The sequence below is a fragment of the Panthera tigris genome, chromosome F2 (genome assembly GCF_018350195.1).
Source record: "Panthera tigris isolate Pti1 chromosome F2, P.tigris_Pti1_mat1.1, whole genome shotgun sequence".
In the NCBI taxonomy this organism is placed as follows: Eukaryota; Metazoa; Chordata; class Mammalia; order Carnivora; family Felidae; genus Panthera; species Panthera tigris.
The window spans coordinates 45,676,162-45,701,923 of record NC_056676.1 but is presented as its reverse complement, the minus strand read 5'-3'; the positions used below and the strand labels follow the sequence as shown (position 1 = coordinate 45,701,923).

The window sequence follows — 25,762 nt, the reverse complement described above, 5'->3', positions numbered from 1 at the left end:
TCTGTATTTTTTGCCTTTATTAAAAATTTTTTTTCATGTTTATTTTTGAGAGAGAAAGAGAGAGAGAGAGAGCATGAGCGGGGGAAGGGCAGAGAGAGGGAGACACAGAATTTGAAGCAGGCTCCAGACTGAACTGTCAGCACAGAGCCTGATGCGGGGCTCGAACCCATGAATCACGAGATCATGACCTGAGCCAAAGTCGGATGCATAACCGACTGAGCCACCCAGGCACCCCTGTATTTTTTTTGCCTTTATACTTTTTTGTCTGTATACTTTATACTTTATTTGTAAACACCTTGAAGGGACTTTTTGGCAGTTTGACTAAAAGACTTTTCTTCGATTTTGATTTTATCCCTTTTAAACTTTTCATTTCATTTTTAGATCAGATAGATGCAGAGATATTCAAAAGGGGATGGGTTGTCAGTGACCTGTTCATTAAGTAAATGTTAGGCAAATTGATTTTGTGTGACTGACCAGCTTTCACAAGCTTGTAGTATTCCTCAAGGGTGTGTGTTGATCTTTGTATGTAGTCTGGTGCCTTTCTGTGGTACGTTGAATGCATTGCTAATGAAAATTCAAGAGTCCTGTATCGTTATCAGTGTGTAGCATATGTGGAGGCATATTTGGAGTTTTTCTAACTACAAGATCCAAATGGCCTTCAGATTTCACTCAAACAATAAGACTATCCACAAGGTGTTACTGTTCAGGTGCTGGCTGCTTCCAAAGTTTCTTCTATTTTTTCATTACCTGGAACATAGTTTTCGGTAAGGGCAAATGGGTGCTTTTGGCTGAACAGGAGGAAAGCATCGTTCCCTCAGTTTTCTGGTCTTGGGGAACCTAATGACTTCATGCCACATGCAAGCAGTGTTGAGCACCAGTGCACGCTCAAGAACATCAGCTCATCAGGGGTGCCTGGGTGGCTCAGTTGGTTGAGTGGCTGATTTCGGCTCAGGTCATGATCTCGTGGTTCACAAGTTCGAGCCCCGCGTCGGGCTCTGTGCTGACAGCTCAGAGCCTGGAGCCTGCTTCGGATTCTGTTTTCGTCTCTCTCTGCCCCTCCCCTGCTCACACTCTGCCTCTCTCTCTCTCAAGAATAAATATTAAAAAAAAAAAGAATGTCAGCTCATCTGATGTTGGCAGTACTACTATGTGAGCCTTTAGCCTCCTTGCTGGAGTTAGCAATGGTCTGTGTTGACTGTTATTAATATCCCAGCACACCTGTTGCTTTAGCAGATAATCAGTGGAAGTCACATAAACACAGACACCCTTGCCTCACTGAGATGTGCACCTTACTGGTTGTTTTCCTTATCTAGTAGCATTGGTTTAGTGTTCAAAGTACCGACCTTCTTTAGCATTCTGGAAAACAGTGAATATAAGACACAAGAGAATCAATAGTGAGTAAATATTTTAGGATGAGTAGCAACTCAGTAACTCTTCCCTTGAGTTTGTATGGCCCTCGCAACCTCAGAATAAAATCTAAACTCCTTACTGTCACTTCAAAGATGATTCACAGTGAGGCCTATGCCTGCTTCACCAGCTTGCTTCCCTCCATTCCTCAAATCTCACCCCGTGATCTAGTCATACTATGCTTCTCTTCGTTTCCTCTCCTGCCCACCCCTCTCCACCCCTTCACCAGGCTAATCATGCGTTAGGTGAAAGAGTGAGTGGCATCTTCTGTGGGAAAAGCCTTTGCTGGTTTTAGTGCCTATGTGCCCTCCCACAGAAACCTGAACCTATGGTAGTGCTCTGTTATTATTGTTTACTGAATTACCTGGAAACTCCTTCAAGGCAGGGCCTTAGCTTTCTTGCTAACCTTGGTATCTCCAGGAGAGTGGCTGCGGATGGTAAATATTTAACCAAAGTTCCTAAAGTTGGAAGCACAAGGGGACTGTAGTGACCATAGTGGCCTTATCAAGATTCTGGTTAACTATTTTCCTGTTTATGATTACTTTTAACCATTCTATGACTGCAAAAATACTGAAAGTGACTTTTTTTCCTCATACCTCCTTCTCTAATACATTACTTAACTTCTCTGAATTCAGTTTGTTAATCTGTAAAATGGGACTAATAGTTGATGCAGGATTGTTGAGAGAATTAAAGAAATACCAGAAGGCAAGCAATGGCTTCAGATATGTGATTGGAGGTTCTTTCTCTCTCTTGTGCAAAAAGAAGGTAGAAGCAGGGCTCCTAGAAGGAGCTGGAGGTCATTATTGCTCTATTGATTAGGCCTTCATTGTCCTGAAAGGTGACTTTCTTTGACTCGTTTTCTTTTTCACTTGTCCCCTCACAGTGTCTCAGTCGTGAACAAGGTATTAAGTGGATCAAAAAAGAAAGACTTCCAGCATTTCTGGAAAGTGATTGCTACTTTGAATACAGGTATTGTAGTCCCATCAACAAACACATTTTTTAATTGCCTGGATTTTTTTTCACCTAAAATCATTTTTCCTGTACTTTCTTGGTAAAATTGTATACCTTTAAACCCACTGCATTTGTATCCTACCTGCTATAGTATGCAAGTGATAGAGCATTTGTAAAAATCACTTAACTTTTCTAAAGAGATCCCATAGAAACAGTACCTAATAAATGTACTTCAGTTGTGCTTCCTTGATCATTATGTTTTTAAAATTATCTACTTGTGATAACGGTATTTATGTGCAAGCTGTTAAAAAACAAATACAAGTGTGTCATGAAAAAGAATGTCATAGTGGGCCAAGTTTTTCTTTTATGTTCTCTGGCTTTTAATGTGTAAGTACCTAAACATTCCTTAAATTTAAGTAAAATTTGACCTATATTTAGAACCACCATTTTAAAAATCCAAATAAAATAAATTATAGCAGAATAATCATTAATTAGTTCTGTGAATAAGCCATTAATTTTAGCAGATCCTAAGAGAATCATTGTGCAGAGTTAGGAGATTGGCTTGAATACATAAAATAAAATTCAGGTTTTTTTTTTTTTCCGAACTCTACCATATTTGAAACTTATTTCAAGTTTTTGTGATTCCTAAAATGCAGATTAGCCAAATTGGTCTCACAAGTACGATGGAGCAGATCAGGCATGAACTTTACACTCGATGCAGACTTTTCCCCCTGGGTCCCGAAAAAACCACCCAGTCCACCACCACCTGTCACTGAAGAAGAAAATGCTATAATAATGAAAAAGTTCTACATTTCTCTTGGTGAGGTAAGAGTATGGGTATTTCTTCATGATTTGGCCCTTCAAGGAGACTTATCATTTTAGGGATAGGAATTTCATTGAACAGGGGAAGGGATTTCAAGTACTTCTAAAGCAGATTTAGCAAAACCTTTTGTGGATTTATGCTGACTCATTTGCTTTGCCTTCCTTCACCTGAAATGTAACTGGTATTATTATCCTCCTGTGTGCAGAGCAACAAATGCAAGATTGAAGAACATGCTCAGTGTCGCCCGGGAAGCAAGGAAGGGTAACTTGAATTATATCCATGGTTTCATTGTTCATTCCAAATTTTTCATTATTTGGAGTCTATAATTTTTGTAAAAATAATGATAAATTGGGTCTTCTCCTCCCTCTTGCCAAAATTATTCCTCATTAGCAAAATGCATTACTGTGTAACCATTATCAGATAAATTTGTCCTCCAGGAAGAAATGTTGGGTTGTATGAGTGCTTTTGAAGAGATCTAACCTAGAATCAAACGTCCTTTTGGAGAGTCACTTTGTAGTAAAATCTGCCGTTTGGTCTCTGGCCTCTAATTATCAGCTCATCTTTCTGGAAACACAGTTCCTACACATATTCTGTACAAAACCAGGAATTGCAAATATGTGGCCCATGTGTTCCTGTTCCCCTAGATTCCATTCATGACAGACATTGCTAATCAATCATGGCAATTTTCCTGCTGAGCCAGGACTTGGCTTCAAATTCTTTTCAACACAGCACCCTGGGCAAGCACTTCCAATTGATCAAAGATGTCACACGAGAGGACTATTTGCCATCTCTGTTGGAATAGACTTATCCTATCTTACTTGACCATTTTTTTTTCATGTGTAGTTCTTATTTAATTCTGTAGTTTGGCATTTCTATCAGTAATATTTGGCAAAAAAAAAGTTTGAGATTTTGCCAGTTGCATTATTTTCACTGACCAGTGCTAGGGATATACTAAAAGCATATTTTTCTTCTCTCTTGTACTTATTCTTAAGTATTTATTTTTTTTCTTTTATGTATTATAGAAATGTCAGGAGTGTCATAAAAATATGTTCTCATAGTACAGGTCAGTCAGTAAACATACAACTGGAAGAATCAATCTAGGGAAATCAGATCTAATTCCTTACATGTAAATTAAATCAAATGTGAGAGTAAAATTTAAGCTAGTTTATTTTTGCTATTTTCTGTGATGAAAAAAACTCATTTCTGTTGACTTGATTAGTACTTTATCTAAAATCTTCTTAATAGCTTTTGAACTTTGAGGATTCAAAATTCCTTGGGCCCTTAAATCATTTCAATCATGACTACAAACAAAGATGAATCTTTACGATGACAATTCATCTTTATGATGACAATTCAGCTTTATGATGATAATTCATCTTTGTGATCATTAATTTCTTTGGCTCTTCAGTTATACCATCTAAACACAAACAGTGGACTCATCTCTTTAAGAATATTAAGTGGACTAGTTACTGCTTTAATGTCTGACTGACTTCTTTCTCTCCTCATTTTTACTCCGCCATCTTTTTTTGTGCAGTTGAAATAACAAGGACTCTTGTATGTTGGTCTCTCTCAATTCCCTGACTGTTTCTTCATTATTTTGGGCTTCTCTGAGTGCGTAGGATAATGCTTAGAATACAGTAGTCACTCAGTAAATATATGTTAAATGGACATATAATTAATAATAAATGACCTGGTTTTAAAGGAAGGAAAAGAGGGAACAAAAGGAAATTAGAGTCTGTCAAAGCTTTTATCCACCCAGGAAACCTTACGTCTAAGAGAGGCAGTGACTTCTCTTGCTTTTTGGTCTCCTTGTGTGGCCTGACTTGCCCTGCCAATTAGGGAACAATACCTGTTCCATTTGAGCCCTGCCTCTTTTGTGAGTATTCCTGAGGCTAAGCGCCAGCCAGCTCTGACTCAGTTGGACAAAGGAGAAATGAAAATAATGCTGGACACTCCCTTCTCTGCTTCTGTTGAACAATTTGGATTATTTTAGAAAAATATGAGGGCATTATTTAGTGAGAGGCAGGCAGAAGAATTTTCCCAGCAAAGCTGAGATGAGGGCTTCTCAGGATTGGGGTTCTGGAAGCTGAGGGTCAACTTGGGAATTACTCAGCTGGCTCGAGGTACACAAAAGCAAAGGAAAAATTGAAGGCTATGTCCAGAGGCAGCCGGAGTCAGGAATCGGTCTTTGGGATGCATACAATGCAAGCAAAGCTGTGAAAACTGAATCTATGGCAAAGCGGTAGTTGAGCCTGGAGAGGTTTTCAGTGCTCCTGAGAGTAAGTTTCTCATATTAGGGAGGCCTTGTAAAAAAACACTGAACCAGATCAGACAAAATTAGGGGTATGGAATAATTGTGAAGTTGTAAATGGGAGTAGCTGACAAAAGATGCAGCCAGGGACTGATGAGCCATGTGACTGCTCATGATACAGCTGGATGGCATGAACCTATAATGAAGCCAGGAAGTAGGGTTGCATGCCTCTGGTGGAACAGTAGAGAAGAATTTGATGGATATTGGGCTCATTTTTTCTTTTGGCCATCTACTATGCAAATAATCTGAATTGAGATTCCTTCCCATTATTCTCAGATAATGAATTTTTCTGTGGACAGTATTCTTTTCTTTGATGGCATAAATTTTCCTTTCATATTGTACTGTGCAAATTTAATATTACCCTAATGATGTGTCAAGGTTTGTGATTGGAAGAATACTGCCGATCTTAACATTAAACAAAGGTGCTCCTTTTCTCCTAGGCCACCTATACTCAAACGGAAGATTGGTTTACACTGGCAAAACAGAGTCTGCAAACAGTATCAACGTTTTCATTACCATCTTGTGTACTCCACAGCGAAACTGAACCACCGGTTATTTCATCTGTTTCTGGTAAGCAGACAGGACAAGAATGATTTCAGAACTCTTTTTTTTTTTTTAAGTTTATTTATTTATTTTGAGAGTGAGAGCTTGAGTGAAGGGGGGGCAGAGAGAAAGGGAGAAAATCCCAAGCAGGCTCTGCACTGTCAATGCAGAGCCTGACTCGGGGCTCCATCTCATGAACTGTGAGGTCATCGCCTGAGCTGAAATCAAGAGTCAGCTACTTAACCGATTGAGCCACCCAGGCCCCCCTCAGAACTCCTCTTTAAATCTTTTTTCATTGTTCTAATCTTACAATATCATACTTAGTGGTTGGAGAGAAAAATTATCTCTGTCCCCATCCCCCCCTGCCCCACTTCACTTTCTATTGGTTTTTTAGAGGCAAGTTGGCATAGTAGAAAGAGGATGGGTTAGATGGGTTAAAACTTACTAGCTGTGTGACTTTTTAAAATTATTCCACTTCTGAGAGTCTTTTCTCATCTGTAAGATCAGAATAATGACATATACTAAATGTGTAGAAAAAGCCCAGCCTAGTGCCTGGTACTTCATAGGCAGTCAGCAAGTATTTGTTTTGTCTTTATTTCCTATGATAGTTTATAAATTATTATTATTAAGCCTTTGAAATTAAGGGGTGCAAACTTTCTTTCCTCTTGAAAGTATATAATCATTCATACAACTTGAATTTTCCTTCTGTTTTTAAGTTCAGACTGTTTTTCTCCTTGAAAAGCAGATATATTTCTACTGTGGGGAACTTTTGTGGATGATACCAACTTTTCAGAAATGTAGATGGAAACTTCCAGAAATGGGAGTCGTTAACATGATATTGCTAGAGAAAAAAAAAATCTAGCAACATGATTCAGGAGAGGAACTTAGCAATTCCCTAACAGTTGTTACCTAATTCTTTGGAAAAGTGTAAGTAAGCAGCCTTTGGGGGACAGTAAATCTGGATTCTCTAGAATTGAACCTAAATCTAGAAAGAGGAAAAGAATCTCATTAATTTGAAAATAGGTGAATTTATAGATTTCTTGCTGTTTCCCCCAAAGAGTAAAGTAGAAAATTGGAGAGCAAAGGTAGAGGAGATGGTGAACAGGAAGAGAAAGGGTAGCAGGAAGGTGATGAACAGAAATGCTAACCTTGCTCTTTTCCTCTACAACTGGGTTGAGTGTATACCCAGATCCTTTCCTAGGCTTACAAAAGTGTAATCTCTCAAGATTGTGGAAACTTAGTATCTTAATTTTCAATAAAAATTATAATGAAACATTTCTAGTTCGCTGAGATTTGAAAACTATGCCTGAGAAAATGCCCATGGAGGTGGGGCACAGATGACAACAGAGTTTTCCTGATCCATGGCATTTCAAGGGGTAGATTTGTCATGGGAAATAAAGCACTGACAGCAGATCTTTCTCTGATTTCTAAAGAAGGAGAAAATAATTAAAGACTATACTTTAGAAAAAGTATAAAACAATCCATTTGTATTTGTAATCTCTCGTAAGTACTTTATGTCATTTTGTAATTTTGATGATAGGTTAAAAGTATGATAGTAATTGAATCTTTCTGAGAAAATAGTGAATTTTAAAAAAAAATGTTTATTTATTTTGAGAGAGAGAGAAAGTGCACACAAGTGGGAAAAGGCAGAGAGCGGGGGAGAGAAGGAATCCCAAGTGGGCTCCACGCTTAGCAGGGCTTGATCCCATGACTGCGAGACCATGACCTGAGCTGATATCATGAGTCAGACGCTCAACTGACTAAACCACCCAGGTGCCCCCAAAATAGTGAATTTTAAAAAATTACTGATATGACTCTGGTTCTGATCTGCTCATTGACTGTTTCATCATTAATGGTAGCTAGTTTTATTTTACCATGCAGCATGAAATATTGGAATACATACAGTTATTTAATGCACATATTCTAGTGTTTAATAGATTTGGCCTTTATATATTAACATTCTATATCAGCCTAAACTATTACATTTTAAAAGTGCATAATGTCTTTTTGAAGATCTCTGTATTAGTGATATCAAATATTTAGTTCATCTGCTACCAGTGTCCCTTTTTATGTCCAGGGAAGACATAACCAATCCTTTGGGCAGGTTTTTCTCTTCTGGTACCAAATGTGGCTTTAGAACTCCCCTTTAAGCGCACAAAGTCTCTACCTGTGACAGGCCCATTTACCATGCTGTCTCTACAACATCTAGTTAATAATAAAAACATATTTGTATTCATATCTGATCTAATAGCCTTTTATGATTTAATACAGAAAGTTTTATCTTTGATGATGGAATTCACCCGAGGACAAAACGGGACTCATCTGAATCCACTAGATTAATTTCTCATTTCAAAGAAGAAGATGGGTCTGTATGTCTACAAGACACTCCTTCTCAAGCGCTTCTGAGAATATACCTTGAAAAGCAACAGGATGCTGATGATGGCCTTATATTGCATTTCTCAACATGTGAAGAATTTTTAAGATCTTACGTAGCCTTTATTTTGAGAGTAGCAATTCATCACATTTTTGAAGAGCCACTTAGAGAAAGCCCAGATTTTATAAATTTCAACAAGGTAACAGAAGTGGTGATTGAGGAGGGTTTTGAGCCTATTCCTGGCAGGAATGTTGTGTCAAGTGAAACATTTCAAACCTATGTCAAGTCAAAAGACATGCTAGAACAAGCAAGTTTAAAAAGTGAGAGCACTGGACAAGAGAGCAGGGCCGATTGGTGTATTTCTCACAAAGCTTATGATATTGGCAATAGAAAAGAGTTTGAAAGATTTAAGAAATTTATAAAAGGTACACTAGGAGAGAGATATTGGTTGTTATGGATGGATATTGAGAGGTTAAAAGTTCTTAAGAACGCTGGAAGACATCAAAGGTAAGTCAATTTTTTACTTTTCAGTTTTTTTAAAAAAATTATGGAATATTAGTTTGGGTCATTTAAGCACAGACAGAAAGCCTGAAATAAATATAAAAATGTAATTTATGCTTTCAGAGGAATTAATATTAACATTTATTTTATTATAATAATATTGATTTCACTATTTCTGTGATTTCATAATTATCAGATACAAATAGTGGCAATTGTTTGGGTTTGCATAATGTTTCTTTTCATAGATTCTAAACTTGCTTTCAAATCAATCATTCTTATTTATTTATTTCTGAATGTTTATTTATTTTGAGAGAGAAAGAGCATGCACGTGCCTGTGCATGCACATGAGCAGGGGAGGGGCAGAAAGAGGGGGAGAGAGAAACCCAAGCAGGCTTTGGACTGTCAGCGCAGACCCCAGGGATGCAAGGCTTGATCTCATGAACCATGAGATCATGACCTGAGCCAAAATCAAAAGTCAGATGTTCAACTGACTGACTCACTCAAGCGCCCCATTCTATTTTATTTTTATAATATTCTCATGATTTATTTTTACAGAGAAAATAATTTTTTAGTATATAACCACACTGGCTTAAGATACCTTTTATAAAAGGCACCTGAAGCCATTGTAAGAGACTACTGATCCTAACAACCTGCTCTGTTAACATATCCCATGATCTTTTGTTGGATGCCACTTAAGACATTCATATCTGAGTAAGATATCTCCTAGGTATCATACTAGATATCCTCTAGAGAACCTCTTAGATGTCTGATGGGTCCCGGTCCTTGTTTTGCTGTCCCATATATTTTAGATTATGTAAGTCTTAAGAACCTTAAGAGGACCCTGCTTTAAGAAAGTTTTTATCCTGTCTGTGTTCTCCTTTTTGCTTTGAAGCAGATCAACTACAGTAGATTGCAATTCTCAGTAAGGGTTTGAGTACATACTAGTGACTGGGTTATTCCAGTTATTTCAATGGCATTCAGATCATAGAGCTCATTGTTGCGCATGCTTATAAGATCAGGGGTTACCAAATGGTTGGTTATGAAGCCATGACCTCATCGATTATGGAGTGGAAAGCCACTACTGCTTTTCAAGACATATTGGGGAAGTTATATGCAAGCAACCTACATAAATTCTTCAGGATTTACTATATTAGTTCCTATTGTTGCTGTATCAGATTGCCATAAATTTAATGGCTTTTAAAGCAATGAAAATGTATTCTGTTACAGTTCAGAGATAAGAAGTCTAAAATGGGTAGGCAGGGCTCCATTCCTCCTGGAGGCTCTAGGGGAGAGTCCATTTCCTTGCTTTTTCTAGCTTCCAGAGGTCACCTATTTTCCTTAGTTCATGGCCTTTCCTCCATCTTCAAAGCCAGCAACATAGCATCTTCTCTTTGGCCTCTGCTACTATCCTCACATCTTTTCTCTGTGACTGACTCTCCTGTCTCCCTCTTAGAAGGACCCTTGTGATTACATTAGGGCCACCTGGATAATCTGGGATAATCTTCTCAAAATCCTAAGCACATCTGCAGAATCCCTTTGACCATGTAATGTAACATTCAGAGGTTCTGGGGTTTAGGACATGGATATCTTTGGAAGGCCGTTGTTCAATTCTCATTATTGTAAGAAATATTTTTATCTCCACATTGGTACTCCTGTAATTCAGTGTTGGTTTTGAGATAGTTGATTACTTGTGTGAAACATTTTAGAAGTGAAAACATTTGGTTTGTTGAATATCGTGGCAATTTGTATGTCTCGTTTTAGACATCTTGAAAAGATGAAAAAATGCTATTTAGTGAGCAGTGGAGATTGCTACCTTTCTGCAGAAATATTATCAAAACTTAAACTGCTAGATGCATCTCAGTGGAATGAAGAACATTTAAGAAATATTCAGATTGAGGTTGTAAAACCCTTACTTCTCTATTGGTAAGAAAAATAATAGGAAACAAACTTACTTGCTTTTACTTTTCCTAGGCTAATTACAAGTTATACTTTTTTGTCTTACTGATTTATAATTTATGGAGATTTAAAATGACAAAATTATCATATTTTTCACTTTCCTTAAGTACTCACCCTTTAGATAATTCAGTGTTTGGGGTGTTTAAAATCCGTAATAAGACTGGACATTCATTTTAACTTTGTGAGCACACTACCCCTGACTTTTTTATGGTCAGTATCTCATCAAATTGTGTGTGTGTGTGTACATATTGAAAAAGTTATAGATTTATTCTGAGCACTTACTATAGGCCAAGTGCTGTACTAAGGACACGAGGGTAAAATATAGACAAATCTAGTGATTACAATCTAGTAAAAGGAACATACATGGGAAATGAGTATAGTAAAAGAAAGTGTGGTGATCACACAGGATACAGAGGAGAGGTAATGTTTTACTTGGAACTTTAAGGACTCTAAGTAGGGAACTTAGAGGGGACATAGTGGAGAAGATGTGTGCCATTTGAGGGTTATTGAGCTGCCTTGCGGCTGTAATGGATCTGATTATGTTACTTTTCTGCTTGAGATCTTTCCCCACAGCTTTCAGTGCAGAGTTCAAATGCCTTAAGTTAGCAAATAAGGTTATCATAATTTGTCCCTCACACACTTTTCTGGCATCATCTCCCATCTAGGTATTCCAGATTACATATATGCTTTGTACTTTTCCATATGTAGATAGAATGTTGTTTTTTTCTCTTTCTTTCTTTGTTTCTTTGTTTGTTTGTTTCTTTCTTTCTTTAAAAACTTAAATATGTCTACTCTCACCACTGTTATTTAACACAGTACTAGAAGTCCTAGCCTCAGCAATCAGACAACAAGATGAGGTTTTAAAAAGATATCTAAGTCAGCAAGAAAGACACTGTTTGCAGATGACATGATACTCTATGTAGAAAACTTGAAAGACTATACCAAAAAAACTGCTAGAATGGATATGCAAATTCAGTAAATTCACAGGATATAAAATCAAGGCATATAAATCTGTTGCCTACCTGTACACCGATAATGAAGCAGCAGAAAAAGAAGTCAAGGAATTTATCTCATTTATAATCACACCAAAAACAATAAGATACCTAGGAATGAACCTAACCATAGAGGTAAAAGACCTGTACTCTGAAAAGTATAAAACTCTGATGAAAGAAATTGAAGATGACACAAAGAACTGGAAAGACATTCCATGCTAAATTTGGATTGGAAGAACAAATATTGTTAAAATGTCTATACTACCCAATGTCTATACTACCCAAAGCAATCGACACATTTAATGCAATCCCTGTCAAAATACTACCACCATTTTTCATAGAGCTACAACAAATAATCCCAAAATTTGTATGGAACCACCAAAGACCAAGGTTGCCAAAGCAACCTTGAAAAACAAAAGCTGGAGGCATCAATTTCCAGACTTTAAGTTATATTGCAAAGCTATAGTGATCAACAGTATGATACTGGCATAAAAGTAGACACATAGATCAACAGAACAGAATGGAAAACCCAGAAATGAACCCACAACTATATGGTCAATTAATCTTCAGCAAAGCAGGGAAGAATATTCAATGAAAAAAAGACAAGTCTCTACTATAAATGGTGTTGGGAAAACTGGACAGCAACATGCAAAAGAATGAAACTGGACCATTTTCTTACACTATACACAAAAATAAATTCAAAATGGATGAAAGGCCTAAATGTGAGACAATAAATCATAAAAATCCTAGAGGAGAACATAGGCAGGGACCTCTTTGACATCAGCTATAGCAACTTCCTTCTAAATATGTCTCCTGAGACAAGAGAAACACAAACAAAAATAAATGATTGGAACTTCATAAAAATAAAAAGCATATGCACAGCAAAAGAAACAAAAAAAGTAAGAGGCAGCCTACAGAATGAGAGAAGATATTTACAAATGACATATCTGATAAAGGGTTCATATCCAAAAAATATATAAAGACCTTATAAAACTCAACACCCCAAAAATGAATAATCCAATAAAAAATGGGCAAAAGACATGAATAGACATTTTTCCAAAGAAGACATACAGATGGCCAAGAGACACATGAAAAAAATGCTTAACGTCACTCATCATCAGAGAAATGCAAATCAAAACTACAATGAAATATTGCCTCACACCTGTCGGAATGGCTAAAATAAAAAATGCAAGAAACAGCAAGTATTGACAAAGATCTGGAGAAAAAGGAATCTTTTTCCACTGTTGATGGGATTGCAAACTGGTGCAGCCACTCTGGAAAACAGTATGGAGGTTCCTCAAAAAATTTAAAAATACAACTACCCTAGGATCCAGCAATTGCACTACTAAGTATTTACCCAAAGGATATAAAAGTACTAGTTCTAAGGGATCCGTGCACCCCAATGTTTATTGCAGCACTATCTACAATAGCCAAATTATGGAAATGGCCCAAGTGTCCATCAACTGAAAATGGATAAAGAAGAGGTGGTATAGATATACAATGGAATATTACTCATCCATAAAAAAGAATGAAATCTTGTCCTCTGCAATGACACGGATGGTGCTTGGGAATATTATGCTAAGTGAAATAAGTCAGAGGAAGACAAATACTTTATGATTTCACTCCTATGTGGCATTTAGGAAACAAAACAAACAAGCAAAGGTGAAAAAACTAGAGGGAGGCAAACCATGAAACAGACTCTTAACCATACAGAACAAACGGACGATTACCAGAGGGGAAGTGGGGGTGGGGGGAGATGGGTGAAATAGGTGATAGAGATTAAGGGAGTGCACTTGTAATGGACACCGGTGCTGTGTGGAAGTGCTGAATTACTATATTGTACACCTGAAACAAACGTTAAACTGTATGTTAACTTCCTGGAATTTAAATAAAAACTTAAAAAGAAAGCTAAATAAATAATTAATTAATAAAAAAACATATATTTAAGGCATACAGAAAGGTATAAATTATAGTGGGTACCTATGTACACACCATCCAACTTAATAAAATATTACTTTACAGTAGAAATGTTTTTTTAATTTAACTTTTTATTTTGAAATCATTATATATTCATATGCGGTTGTAAGAAGTAATAGAGAGGATTCTGTGTAGCTTTTACCCAGTTTCCCCTAATGGTAACATTTTGCATAACTTAATCCAATATCACAATGAGGAAATTGACATCATTAATATAATTCACCGGTCTTTTTCATATTTTACCAGTTACACATGCACTTATTTGTGTGTTTGTGTATAGTTAGTTCTATTCAATTTTATCACATTAGAGATTCATGAATTTGCCACCAGTCAAGACACAGAACAGTTACCACAAACTTCTCTTGTACTGCCCTTTACAACTATGCCCACCTCCTTCTCTTCCCATCCCTAACTCCTGGAAACCACCAATGTATTATTTAATGAAATAATGCAATTTGTAATCTTTGGGGTTACCTTTTTTCATTCAACATGATTCCCTTGAGATCCATCCAAGTGGCTGTGTGTGTCAATAATTTTTTTTTTGCATTGTTAAGTAGCACTCTGTTGTATGGATGTTACACATCCATTTACCCACTGAAGGTCACTAGGGATGTTTCCACTCTTTCACTGTTACTAATCAAGTTGCTATGAGCCTTTATGTACAGGATTCTGAATGAACATAAATCTTCATTTCTCTGGGATAAATGTCTAAGAGTGAGATTACCGGGTCACATGGTAAGTATTTTTAGTTTTAAAAGAAACTGCCAAACTATTTTCCAGAGTTGGTGTACCGTTTTTACATTCCCACCAGCAATGTAAAAAGGATCCAGTTTCTGTGCATCCTTGCCATTGTTTGGTGTTGTCACAATTTTCTATTTTTAACAGAAAATTCTAATATGTGCACATTCTAATAGGTGCACAGTGATATCTTGTTGTGTTTTTACTTTGCCATTCTCTAATGATAAATGATGCTGAACATCTTTTCAAGTGCTTGTTTGCCATTTGCATATCCTCTTCAGTAAAATATCTGTTCATGTCTTTTGTCTATTTGCTAATTGTTTTCTTATTGTTGAGTTTTAAAGTTATTTTTATATTGTAGATACTAATCATTAGACACGTAGTTTGCAAATATTTTCTCCCAGCCTTTAGCTTGTCTTTTCAGAGACAAGCTTTCCAAAGACTTCTTCAAAGGGCCTTTGAGAGCTTCCTGGTTGGTGAACACATGGAGATTTGGGGAGAGTGGTATGCTTAGAAGGCATGGAAGCTCTATACTCCTTACCACACACCTTATTGTATACATCTTTTCTATCTGGCTGTTCTTGAGTTATATCCTTGTATTAAAAAAATCTAGACTAAACAAAATAGTAAAAATTATATAGATAATGAGAACCAGAATTCTCATCGATGTGGAAGAGAGTTACAAATAGAAGAGAACAGAGTGAACCCTGTGGTGATGGACTGGAATTGGAGGTACAAATGGAAAATGCAATTTTCACAAACTCAAGTTACCATACTCATTTATGAAGACCATAATTAACTGAAGAAAAAAACAGGACAAACCAAGCAACAGATGCTCATGAAGACAAGTAAGGAAAGACCTTGCAGGAGAAATTCTGAAGTTCATCACATGTGGGATTGTCCCTGGGAGGGTGACGTATGGGGGACAGTCTCTATCAAGGGCTTCAGGTAAGTTTCAGTCCAAACATTTCATCAGGGTAGAGGCAAAGAGGTCTTGGGCCACGTTTATTCAACCAACACAATGTTCCTATGTAAAATGTTGCTGCCTGCACCTACTATTCAGAATAAATATAACTATCTGAAAGAAAAAAAAAAGAGGGGGGATCTTTCACAGAGCAAAATTTTAAAATTTTGATGAGGTCTAATTTTTCAGCTCCTCCTTTTATGGATTATTCTTTGGTTTCAAACTGAAGAATTCTTTGCCTAGTTCTAGATCCTAAAGATTTTCTTTTATGTTGTTTTCTAAAACCTTTCTAATTTTATGTATTACATTTAAGTCTGTGCTCCACTTAGAGTTAATTTGTGTATAAGGTGTTAGGTTTAGGCCAAGTTTTGGTTGCTTTGGTTTTTGTTTTTTGAGAGATTTTTGCTTTTACTTACGGATATCCAGTTGTGCACCTTCACTTATTGAAAAGGCTATCCTTCCTCTTTCCTTCTTTTCTATGTTCTACATTAACATATAGGCAAGTCAAGTTGTAGAGCTTCATGTAACCACCATGGCAATCAAGATGCAAACACTTCTTTTTTTAAAATTTTTTTTCACACTTATTCATTTTTGAGAGACAGAGAGAGACAGAGCACAGGCGAGGGAGGGGCAGAGAGAAAGGGAGACACAGAATCTGAAGCAGGCTCCAGGCTCTGAGCTGTCAGCACAGAGCCCGATGCGGGGCTGAAACTCACGAGCTGTGAGATCATGACCTGAGCCAAAGTCAGACGCCTAACCGACTGAGCCACCCAGGCCCCCCGAGATGCAAACACTTCTGTCACCCCCCAAACTCTCACACCAACCTTGTTACACTCCTTCTCCACTCCTGACCCCTGGCAACCACTGGTCTGTTACTTGTCACCACTTTTGTCATTTTGAGAATGTCACATAAATGAAATCATACAGTATGCAACCTGTGACTGACCTCTGTTGACAGCAAAATGCCATTGAAGCATAATGCATTCAAATTGTTGCATGTATCATAGCTTATATTTTTTAAATATAGCTTTCCAGTTCATTATTGGTAAATAGCAATGTGATTCAATTTTGTGTGTACTCAGTATCCGAGAGGGCTAGAGCCCTCACATGGACCTGCTTTGCTTTTCCAGCTGTTTTGGTGCTCTTCCATTCTCAGGTCTGTCAGACACTTCTTCTACCTTCGTGCCAACACCATGCATGTCTTGTGGCTGACGGTAGTCTGTCCTACCTACTTGCATCTTGGTGTTTGTGGGGATACCTTGTCACATTAACATTCTGTTATAAATGTTGTGCATGAGTTTTCAGTTTTGCTATCTAGTTGTCCTGTTTGTATGGAGGGATTCTGAGAGGTAGAAAAATGAATTGGGCCACATTGCCATTTTCCCAGAATCCTCTTATCTTTTTCTTGATCTAGCTAACTCATGTGTATTGTTTAAATTTCAAACTAAACCATAAACCATTTGATGAATATTATGAAGCAAATACTTAGGTAACCATTACGTGGGCTGTAAAATAAAACATTGCCAAGATCACTGAAGATCCTTTATTGATTACAATATCCTCACTCCTCCTCGGAGGCAACCACTATCCTGACTTTTGTGATTGTCACCCTCTTTCTTTTCTTTCTAGTTTTAGCAATAATGTATGCAAATAAATCCCTAAATGTATACTTTTGTCTGCCTGTTCTACAACTTTATGTAAATGGAATCATGTTGTATGCATTCTTTTGTGTCTTCTATCAACATTAGATGGGAGATTTGTCTGTAATTAAGAATTTTAGGGGCTCCTGGGTGGCTCAGTCGTTTGGGCGTCCGACTTCAGCTCAGGTCATGATCTCGTGGTCCGTGAGTTCAAGCCCCGTGTCAGGCTCTGTGCTGACAGCTCGGAGCCTGGAGCCTGTTTTGGATTCTGTGTCTCCCTCTCTCTTTGACCCTCCCCCATTCATGCTCTGTCTCTCTCTGTCTCAAAAATAAATAAACGTTAAAAAAATTTAAAAAAAAAGAATTTTAATAATTTTCATTGTATATTGGTATTTCTTTAACATTTCGGTTGTTTCCTACTTTTCACAAAGCAATGCTGAAATGTGTATTCTTGTACACATAGCCATTTTTCTACAGCAGCTGTGCCCATTTATTCTTTCACTGACAGAATATGAAAGTACCCATTGCTATAAATCCATGGTACCATTTAGTATTGTCAGACTTTAAAATTTTTGCCTATGTCTTGGTGTGTCCTTGGTGTCCTGTGGTTGTAACTGGCATTTCCTCGAGTGCTAGTGAGGCTGATAACCTTTTCAGTGCTTGTTAGTCATTTGGATTTCAATTGTCGTGATTTGCTTTTTTATCTCATTTGCCCATTTTTCTATTGGGAGATATACACACGCTTATGCGCACACACACACATAAACATCTATACATACATATGCACACATCATATTGGATACAGTTCCCTTGATGTTTGATAGTATTATGTGACAGATGCCTTCTCCCACCTTCTAGAGATTGAGAATTAAGATGTGTGCAATCAGTGTAAATGAGAACTCATATGATGGAAGCATGAAAAATAATACAACACCAGTTTAGGATTGACTGTGACACTTATTCCACAATATTTGGTTAATTTACATAGTGGCTAATAAAAATTAATTCTATGAATGGAATAAGAATGGAATATTAAAAATGGTAGGGGCAGCAGAGACTTACACAGTCCATATGAATATAATGATGGAAATCAGAAAATTGAAACACCTAGATTTCCCAGTTAGTACATGTATGCTTTATTGGATAAGGATCTTGTAGATATTCCCACTTATTGGTTGATATGAGAATAAGAGGTAATTTTGGATATTTCCAAGTGTGCAAGTAAGGGTTCTGAAATACAGTTAGGATGCCCACTCAGATTTATACAGTATGCTTTCTGAATTTAAACGAATTTGAACTTTGGATTCTCTTCCACTCCCAACCTGTGTTCACATCAGGGAAATATCTACTTTCTTTCTATTTTAGAGGGAAGCAATTTTATACCAAGGCCTGAAATATGGAGTGGGAATTAGTCTTTGGGCTGTGGCATCAGGGGGGAAAACCTGGTCCAAATAGCAATTAGCATCAGGCCTGACAGCTGGAGTTAACCCTCTAGCCAATAAAGAGCCCACAGACTAAATACCAGGATATCCATCCAATTAAGTATGGCCTTGACATTGTGCCAAACATTCTTTTTCCTGGGTTTCTGGAAGTAGTGTTAGTCTGTCATTTATATAAATTGTTGTTAAACTAATTCTTACCTTCAGATTTAAGGCTTGAAAATAGATCATATGAATCACAATTCACTTTAGTAGTACAGGTAAACATTTAAAAACGTTTATATATTTTAAAATGTGAATTTCATCTAGTTTTTATTTGGTGTAGATAAATACTAAACTGCCTTAAAATGATCACAGGTGCATTTTATGTTCATTTTACTAGAAACTATTTTTAAAAATGTATTTAAAAATAAATTAGTTTTTTAAAAAAATTCCTTCATCAAATAGATATGAGACTTCTTTTTCTGATCAAGCAGACAGTAATTTGAATGTAATTTTATTATTTTTTCCTAATGTATATTGCCTCTTTATATGAGTGAGTGTGATTTCAGGCAGCTGGTATATCACAGAGAAGTATATTTTTAAGGCCAGGCATCAGAAACAGAAGTGGAAATTTTTAGAAAAAGGGTTTGGTAAGACTGATAATTGTGAGCACTGGTATTATAGATTTTGTAGGCTTTCCATTTTGGAGACTTAACTGTCTAGCTTAACCTTAAATTTGTTTTTCCTTTGACTAGGGCGCCAAGATTCTGTGTTAGTCATTCATCCCCAGCAAAACATGCTAGTGCTGAACTGAAATTCTGGCATCTCCGTCAAGAGAAACCAAGGAAGGATGTTGACCCTTTTCCACAAATGGCAACCCTCTTGCCATTAAGACCTAAATCGTGCATTCCACAGGTATCTGATATGCAGGTAGGGTGGACATTGATAACTTTGATCTCCTTATCAAGTGTATGGTAAAATATCCATGTTTGGATTTTGTACACTAATACTTAAGTTTCATCGTAAGTTTTTGGGGGGGGTTGTTGTTAATGTACATGCTGCAACAGTTATGAATTAAGAAAACCTACGGTTTGTTCCCCACCAATCAGCCAGAGTGATCCTTTAAAATACATGATCAGGTCACTCACCTGCTCCAGATTTTCTAGTGGCTTCCTCTCTGACTCAGAGGAAAATCCAAGGTCTTTACACAGCTATCCCTCCCCCTGCTAACTTCCTGACCTCATTTCCTACCACTCTTCTCTAACTTAGTCCACTCCAATCACACTGGCCTCTCTGTTGTTCTTTGAACACACCAAGCAAAAATCTGGAAGTTCTCTACATAATACACTTATTTTTTTTTTAAAGAAAGCTTATTTCGGGGCTCCTGGGTGGCTCAGTCGATTGAGCGTCTGACTTCAGCTCAGGTCATGATCTCACAGTCCATGAGTTCGAGCCCTGCATCGGGCTCTGTGCTGACCGCTCAGAGCCTGGAGCCTGTTTCAGATTCTGTGTCTCCCTCTCTCTCTGACCCTCCCCCGTTCATGCTCTGTCTCTCTCTGTCTCAAAAATAAATAAACGTTAAAGAAAGCTTATTTCATTGTGGTGAAAAACACATAAAATTTATCATCTTAACCATTTTCAAGTATACACTTCAATGGTAGGTATATTTGTATTGTCGTGAAACAGATCTCCAGAACTTTTTTATCCTGCAGATTTGAAGCTACATACCCATTAAACAACTCCCCTTCTCCTCCTTCTACAGCCTCTGGTAACCACCATTCTACATTCTGTTTTTATGAATTTGACCGCTTTGTATGATTCTTTTAATAAGCTCAGCCCCCTATGGTACCACTCATTTATTGAGTGTCGCTTAATGTCATGCTGTGTTCTGAATTACTGAAACAGATGTGAGCCCTGATACCTAGGAAGTTATGTGTAAAACATACTTAAGTAATTAATTTTATTTATGGAATTCTTAAGAAAATATTAGTAGTTGTTAGGGACCTAGAGTGTATATAAGATTTTATTGTGTGTTCTGGGTAATAAAACATCGCAAATATATTCCTTGCTCTCCAGGAACATATATTATATTCTGTTAGAAGTTGACATATAAGAAAAGTTGGCGTTTGTTTTTCAAATAACAAAACTACTGGAAATTTGGAAACTGAAGAGACAAATCACTCCTGACTTCACCTCCTTCTAGCAACTATTACTTATTTTCTCTTGGTCTTGTTGTGAATCGTAATTTTAATGCGCTTATACTTCTGTATTCTGATTATTTCTTCTAACATCTTCCTCACATTTTTCCATCTGTGTCATAATTTCATAATCCTTACTCTTAAATTTTATATAATGTTACATTTATGTATGCCTCCCGTACTCAGATCAAAGTTGGACTTTTAAGTGTTTGTACTTTTTTAATTCATACATGTAGCTTTTACCAAATAGTTGACTTTTTACCATAAATAACATTTAAGAATGGGAACAAAAATAAAATGTCCAAAAATGGAAGGAAATAGTTTTGTTAAGATATAGGTCTTTAGTATGGACCAGTGGTATCCTTGCTTCCTTTCCCTGCCTCCATTCCTCATCCTCCCATCTCCACCCCCCAGAGAGATGAAAACTATTTGATTGTAGAACAAAGAAAAGGTTTTGTGAGGTTCTCCCTCTAGGAAAGAGTTTTCTTTCACAATGATATGAGTAGGGGTATACCAGCCTTTGGCCTTTCTTATACTCTAAAGTAAAGTTGTCAGGGATTCAGCATGTTGGTTGTAGAAAGGTGGGAGTTTAGGAAGGAGTACATTTTTATTCCAGTGGGAAGCACAGTAAAGCGAGAGAGGAGATCTTCTAGTGATCAAAACAAACTCAAGGTATATGTACAGAGCTATGCTTTGTTTCCCCTTCATATTGGCTCATTTTTCACTGGTTTATTATTTTACCACTTGTTAGAAAGAAGAATCCAATTTATTACAACATCCTAAATCTCCCAAGAAACCACCTAGAGCAAAAACGGCAGTTCAAAAACCTTGGAAGAGCAAGTCTTTGTATCTGATTTCTTCGAAGGACGATGTGATTGAGAAAGGGTAGGTGCGGCTTTTTACGTGCCAAGTGTTATTCTGCAGGGGTAAGACTTTGGAAGAATTGACAATTAAATTGAAATAGAAAACTGAATACATAGATAGTTTTTACATGAGTTCCTTGTATTTCAGTGATAGGTATTAGAGTCAGGCATAGTCTAAATTAGGAGCACAACTCCTGAGATGAGTAATTTGAAATGGATGGTGCCTCTCATCTCCAGCCTGTCATGAGCTGTACAACCAGAAGACTTCTGAGAAGATTGCCCTCCAGCTCTCATTTGGTCTTTTTCAATAGTTTGGTATTTCTCAAACTTGAGTCTTGACTTGAAGTCATAAGACTCTCAAGAATATTGTCATTATTTAACACAGTATATTTATTCATTTAGCTTTGCCCACATATTTACTCTTTTCGTTGTTCTTTATTTCAAGTGGGATTATTTTCCCTCAACCTAAATAAATACCCTGTGATGTTAACTTTGGTGTGGGATCTGTTGGGGAATCATTTTTTGTTTACTAATTTATTACTTCACTTTCATTCTTTCCCTTTGAGATAAAACTCACATAACATAAAATTCACCATTTAAAATTTATTTTAATTTTTTATTTTTGTAGACTGTGCCTAGGATCAGCCTGAGGTAAAACTTAGGGTCTTCTTAGGTCTTTCCTAGTATGTGCATTTTCCGGGCCATGTGTGGTTACTTTCTAACTTTTCCCTGCATATACAGTTGCATTTGAGTATCCTAATCTTTAATATCTGACTTCTAAAAGGAGGAAAAGAGAAAAATGGAGGTGGGGGTGGGGGTGGGGAAGGGCAATGTCTCTTTAAATTCCCTGGAAGTCACTTCAGCCTGAGGAGGACTGGGTGCTACAACAATGGCCACCTGCCTCTTGCACATCTGTGATCTGCAGCAGCCATCAGAGATCAGAACACAGATGCCTGATATTTGGTAGACATGGTCCTTTCTGCTCACCCTGGCTCTTGCAGCTGTGTGCGGAATGCTCCAGGAACACTTGCTCAGCTGTCTGCCACAGGGCTGGGGGTGGGGGAAGGGTAAATGCTGCTGTGCTAGGAGCTCTAACTGACCAAAATTAACCACAGTTTACTGTCCAAGCCTTCCCCTGGAAATTGAAAGCCTTAAGTAGATTCCAGAGCTCCGAAATAGTTACATTAGATTCTGCCAGTTCAATTATTGTCTAGGTGGGGAAGTAGGTTCCTGGTGCTTCCTACTCTGACGTCTTCTCAGAATCCTCACCCCTGGGAATTTTTTTTCCTCAATGAGTTTTGGCCCCCAAACTCCTTTTTCCAATTTATTCCTTTTTTAATGTATTATTATCATCATCATTAATTTTAATTCTAGTGTAGTTAATATATAGTGTTATATTAGTTTCAATGCTATATTAGCTTATAGTTGACTAAATTATAAGGTTTATAGTTGATTAAATAGTTCCATGTATTACTCCGTGCTCATCAAGGTAAGTGTACTCTTAATCCCCTTCCCTATTTCACTTTTTTCCCCCGCCCTCCCATCTACCTTCACAATCTGTCTGTTCTTGTACAGTTAAGGGTCTGTTATTTTAGTTTCTCTCTTTTTTTCCCCTTTGCTCATTTGTTTTGTTTCTTGAATTCCACATATGAGGGAAATTATGGTATTTGCCTTTCTCTGACTGGCTTATTTTGCTTAGCCTTACACTCTCTAGATCCATCCATGTTGTTGCAAATGGCAATATTTCATAATTTTTTTATGGTGAATAATATTCCCTTGTGTATATATACCACTTCTTTTATGTTGTCCATTATGTCACCTTTTTAAAAGTTTTTTATTCTAATTTCAGTATACTTAACACAGTGTAATATTAGTTTCAGGTGTATAATATAGTGATTCAACACTTCCATACAACACCCTGTGTTCATCACAAATGATTCTTAATCCCCATCACCTATTTTGCCCATCTCCCCATCTACCTCCCCTCTGGTAACCATCAGTTTGTTCTTTATAATTAAGAGTCTCTTTCTTGGTCTGCCTCCCTCTGTCTCTTTTTCCTTTGCTCATTTTTTTTGGTTTCCTAAATTCCACATATGAATGAAATCAAATGGTATTTCTCTTTCTCTGACTGGCTTATTTCACTTAACATTATATTCTCTAGCTCTTTCCAAGTTGTTGCAAATGGCAAGATTTCTTTTTTTACGGCTGAATAACATTCCATTGTGTGTGTGTGTGTATACACATATATAAAATCATACCACATCGTCTTCATCCATTCACCTATTGATGGACAGTTCGGCTGCCTCCATAATTGTACAATATGCATACATGTACAATATACATATGTGAATTAGTGTTTTTGTATTGGGTAAATACCCAATTGTGCAATTACTAGATTGTGGGGTAGTTCTATTTTTAACTTTTTGAGGAACATCCATACTGTTTCCCAGAGTGGCTATCCCAGTTCGCATTGCCACCAACAGTGCAAGAGGGTTCCTGTTTCTCCACATCCTCACCAACACTTGTTTCTTGTGGTTTTGATTTTAGCCATTCTGACTGGCGTGAGGCGATATCTCATTGTAGTTTTGATTTGCAATTCTTTGATGATGAGTGATGTTGAACATCTTTTCGGGTGTTTGTTGGCCATCCGTATGCCATCTTTGGAGAAATGTTTGTTCATGTCTTCTGCCCAATTTTAAATTGGATTATTTGTTCTTTGGTGTTGCATTGTGTAAATTATTTATATATTTTTGTTGCTAACCCTTTATTGGATATGTCATTTGTAAGTATCTTCTCCCATTCTGTAGGTTGTCTTTTAGTTTTTTTTTGGTTGTTTCCTTTGCTGTGAAGAAGCACAGCACTTACTTCAATCAAGTCCCAATGGTTTCTGTTTGCTTTTGTTTCCCTTGCCTCAGGAGACATATCTAGAAACGTGATTATGGTTGGTGTCCATGAAATTATTGCTGGTGTTTTCTTGTAGGGGTTTATGATTTTAGGTCTCACATTTAGGTCCTTAATCCATTTTGAGTTTATCTTTGTGTGTGGTGTGAAAATGTGGTCCAGCTTCATTCTTTTGCATGTAGCTGTCCAGTTTTCTCAGCACCATTTGTTGAAGAGAATGTCTTTTTCCCATTGCATATTCTGTCTCTTTTGTTGAAGATTAATTGACCATATAATTGTGGGTTTAGTTCTGTTGGCCCCTAAATTCTTAGCTACATTGTTAGCACTCAATTTTTTTTCTAGCAGATTAATTTTTGTATTTTTTTTTTTCAGTTTATCTAGTTGGTCTTCAAAGGGAGAGTTGGTCTAAATCACCTTGTCTGCTAATTCCAAAAATAGCAGTTAATAAGTTTTGGTCGTAGATACTTTTCTTGCATTATATTAGTTCCCACGAACTCATCCCCATGAAGAAGACATTATCTTAATTTTTCAAGTGATAAAACAAGTGAAAAGACATACAGGTATGAACTGAGAGAAAAGTTGAATTTTGAGAACTATGCATTGTTTTTATGTTTAAGTTTTGGCTAGATACAGTGTATTACAGTAAAAAGGCAAGATAAAAGCTAAAACAATAACGGAGGTTCAGATAGTGACATTTTTCTGTGTCACATTAGGGAATTTGGAGTTGATTTCCCATGCAGTGAAGAACATCTAGAGAGTTTTTTGTGTGTGTCATTTATTAAAATTATTTTATTTTCAAAATTGGAAATATATACATGGTTCAAAAATAGTATCATGCTATACACTTATTGCATACCTTTGTATTTTTCTTAATATTTAAAAAATATTTATTTATTTGTTTTGAGAGAGAGGGAGAGAGAGAATCCCAAGCAGGCCCTGCTCTGTCAGTGCAGAACCTGACGTGGGACTTGATCTCATGAACCATAAGATCACGACCTGAGCTGAAGTCAAGAGTCAGACACTTAACCAACTGAGCTACCCAGGCGCCCCTATGTATCTTTGTTTTTACTGAATTTATCTAAAGTGTTTCATAGCAGTAAATGTACTACAGTAATAGATATACTATAATCTGTGTTTTCTGTCGTTTCTTGTTCTTATAATCTTATCTCTCCTTATGTCCGGTTATCTTTCATTTTATGCCA

General features: G+C 36.9%; 1 protein-coding gene across 15 annotated transcripts in view; it reads left to right on the top strand.

Moving 5' to 3' along the window:
* Positions 1 to 25,762, top strand: part of RGS22 (regulator of G protein signaling 22) — a 176,143-nt gene that overhangs the window by 44,769 nt on the left and 105,612 nt on the right. For 13 of the 15 annotated variants that reach the window (XR_006212830.1, XR_006212829.1, XR_006212828.1 and 10 more), the window contains 7 exons: positions 2,291 to 2,376; positions 3,015 to 3,183; positions 5,933 to 6,062; positions 8,307 to 8,916; positions 10,672 to 10,833; positions 19,354 to 19,528; positions 21,548 to 21,681. Coding sequence is in view for 7 of the 15 variants with exons in the window: in XM_042972794.1 (XP_042828728.1) it covers positions 2,291 to 2,376; positions 3,015 to 3,183; positions 5,933 to 6,062; positions 8,307 to 8,916; positions 10,672 to 10,833; positions 19,354 to 19,528; positions 21,548 to 21,681 (1,466 nt within the window). In the remaining 8 variants the exon portion in view is untranslated. The remainder of the gene's footprint in view (positions 1 to 2,290; positions 2,377 to 3,014; positions 3,184 to 5,932; positions 6,063 to 8,306; positions 8,917 to 10,671; positions 10,834 to 19,353; positions 19,529 to 21,547; positions 21,682 to 25,762) is intronic. The other 2 variants (XM_042972795.1, XM_042972796.1) reach the window with 2 other exon arrangements.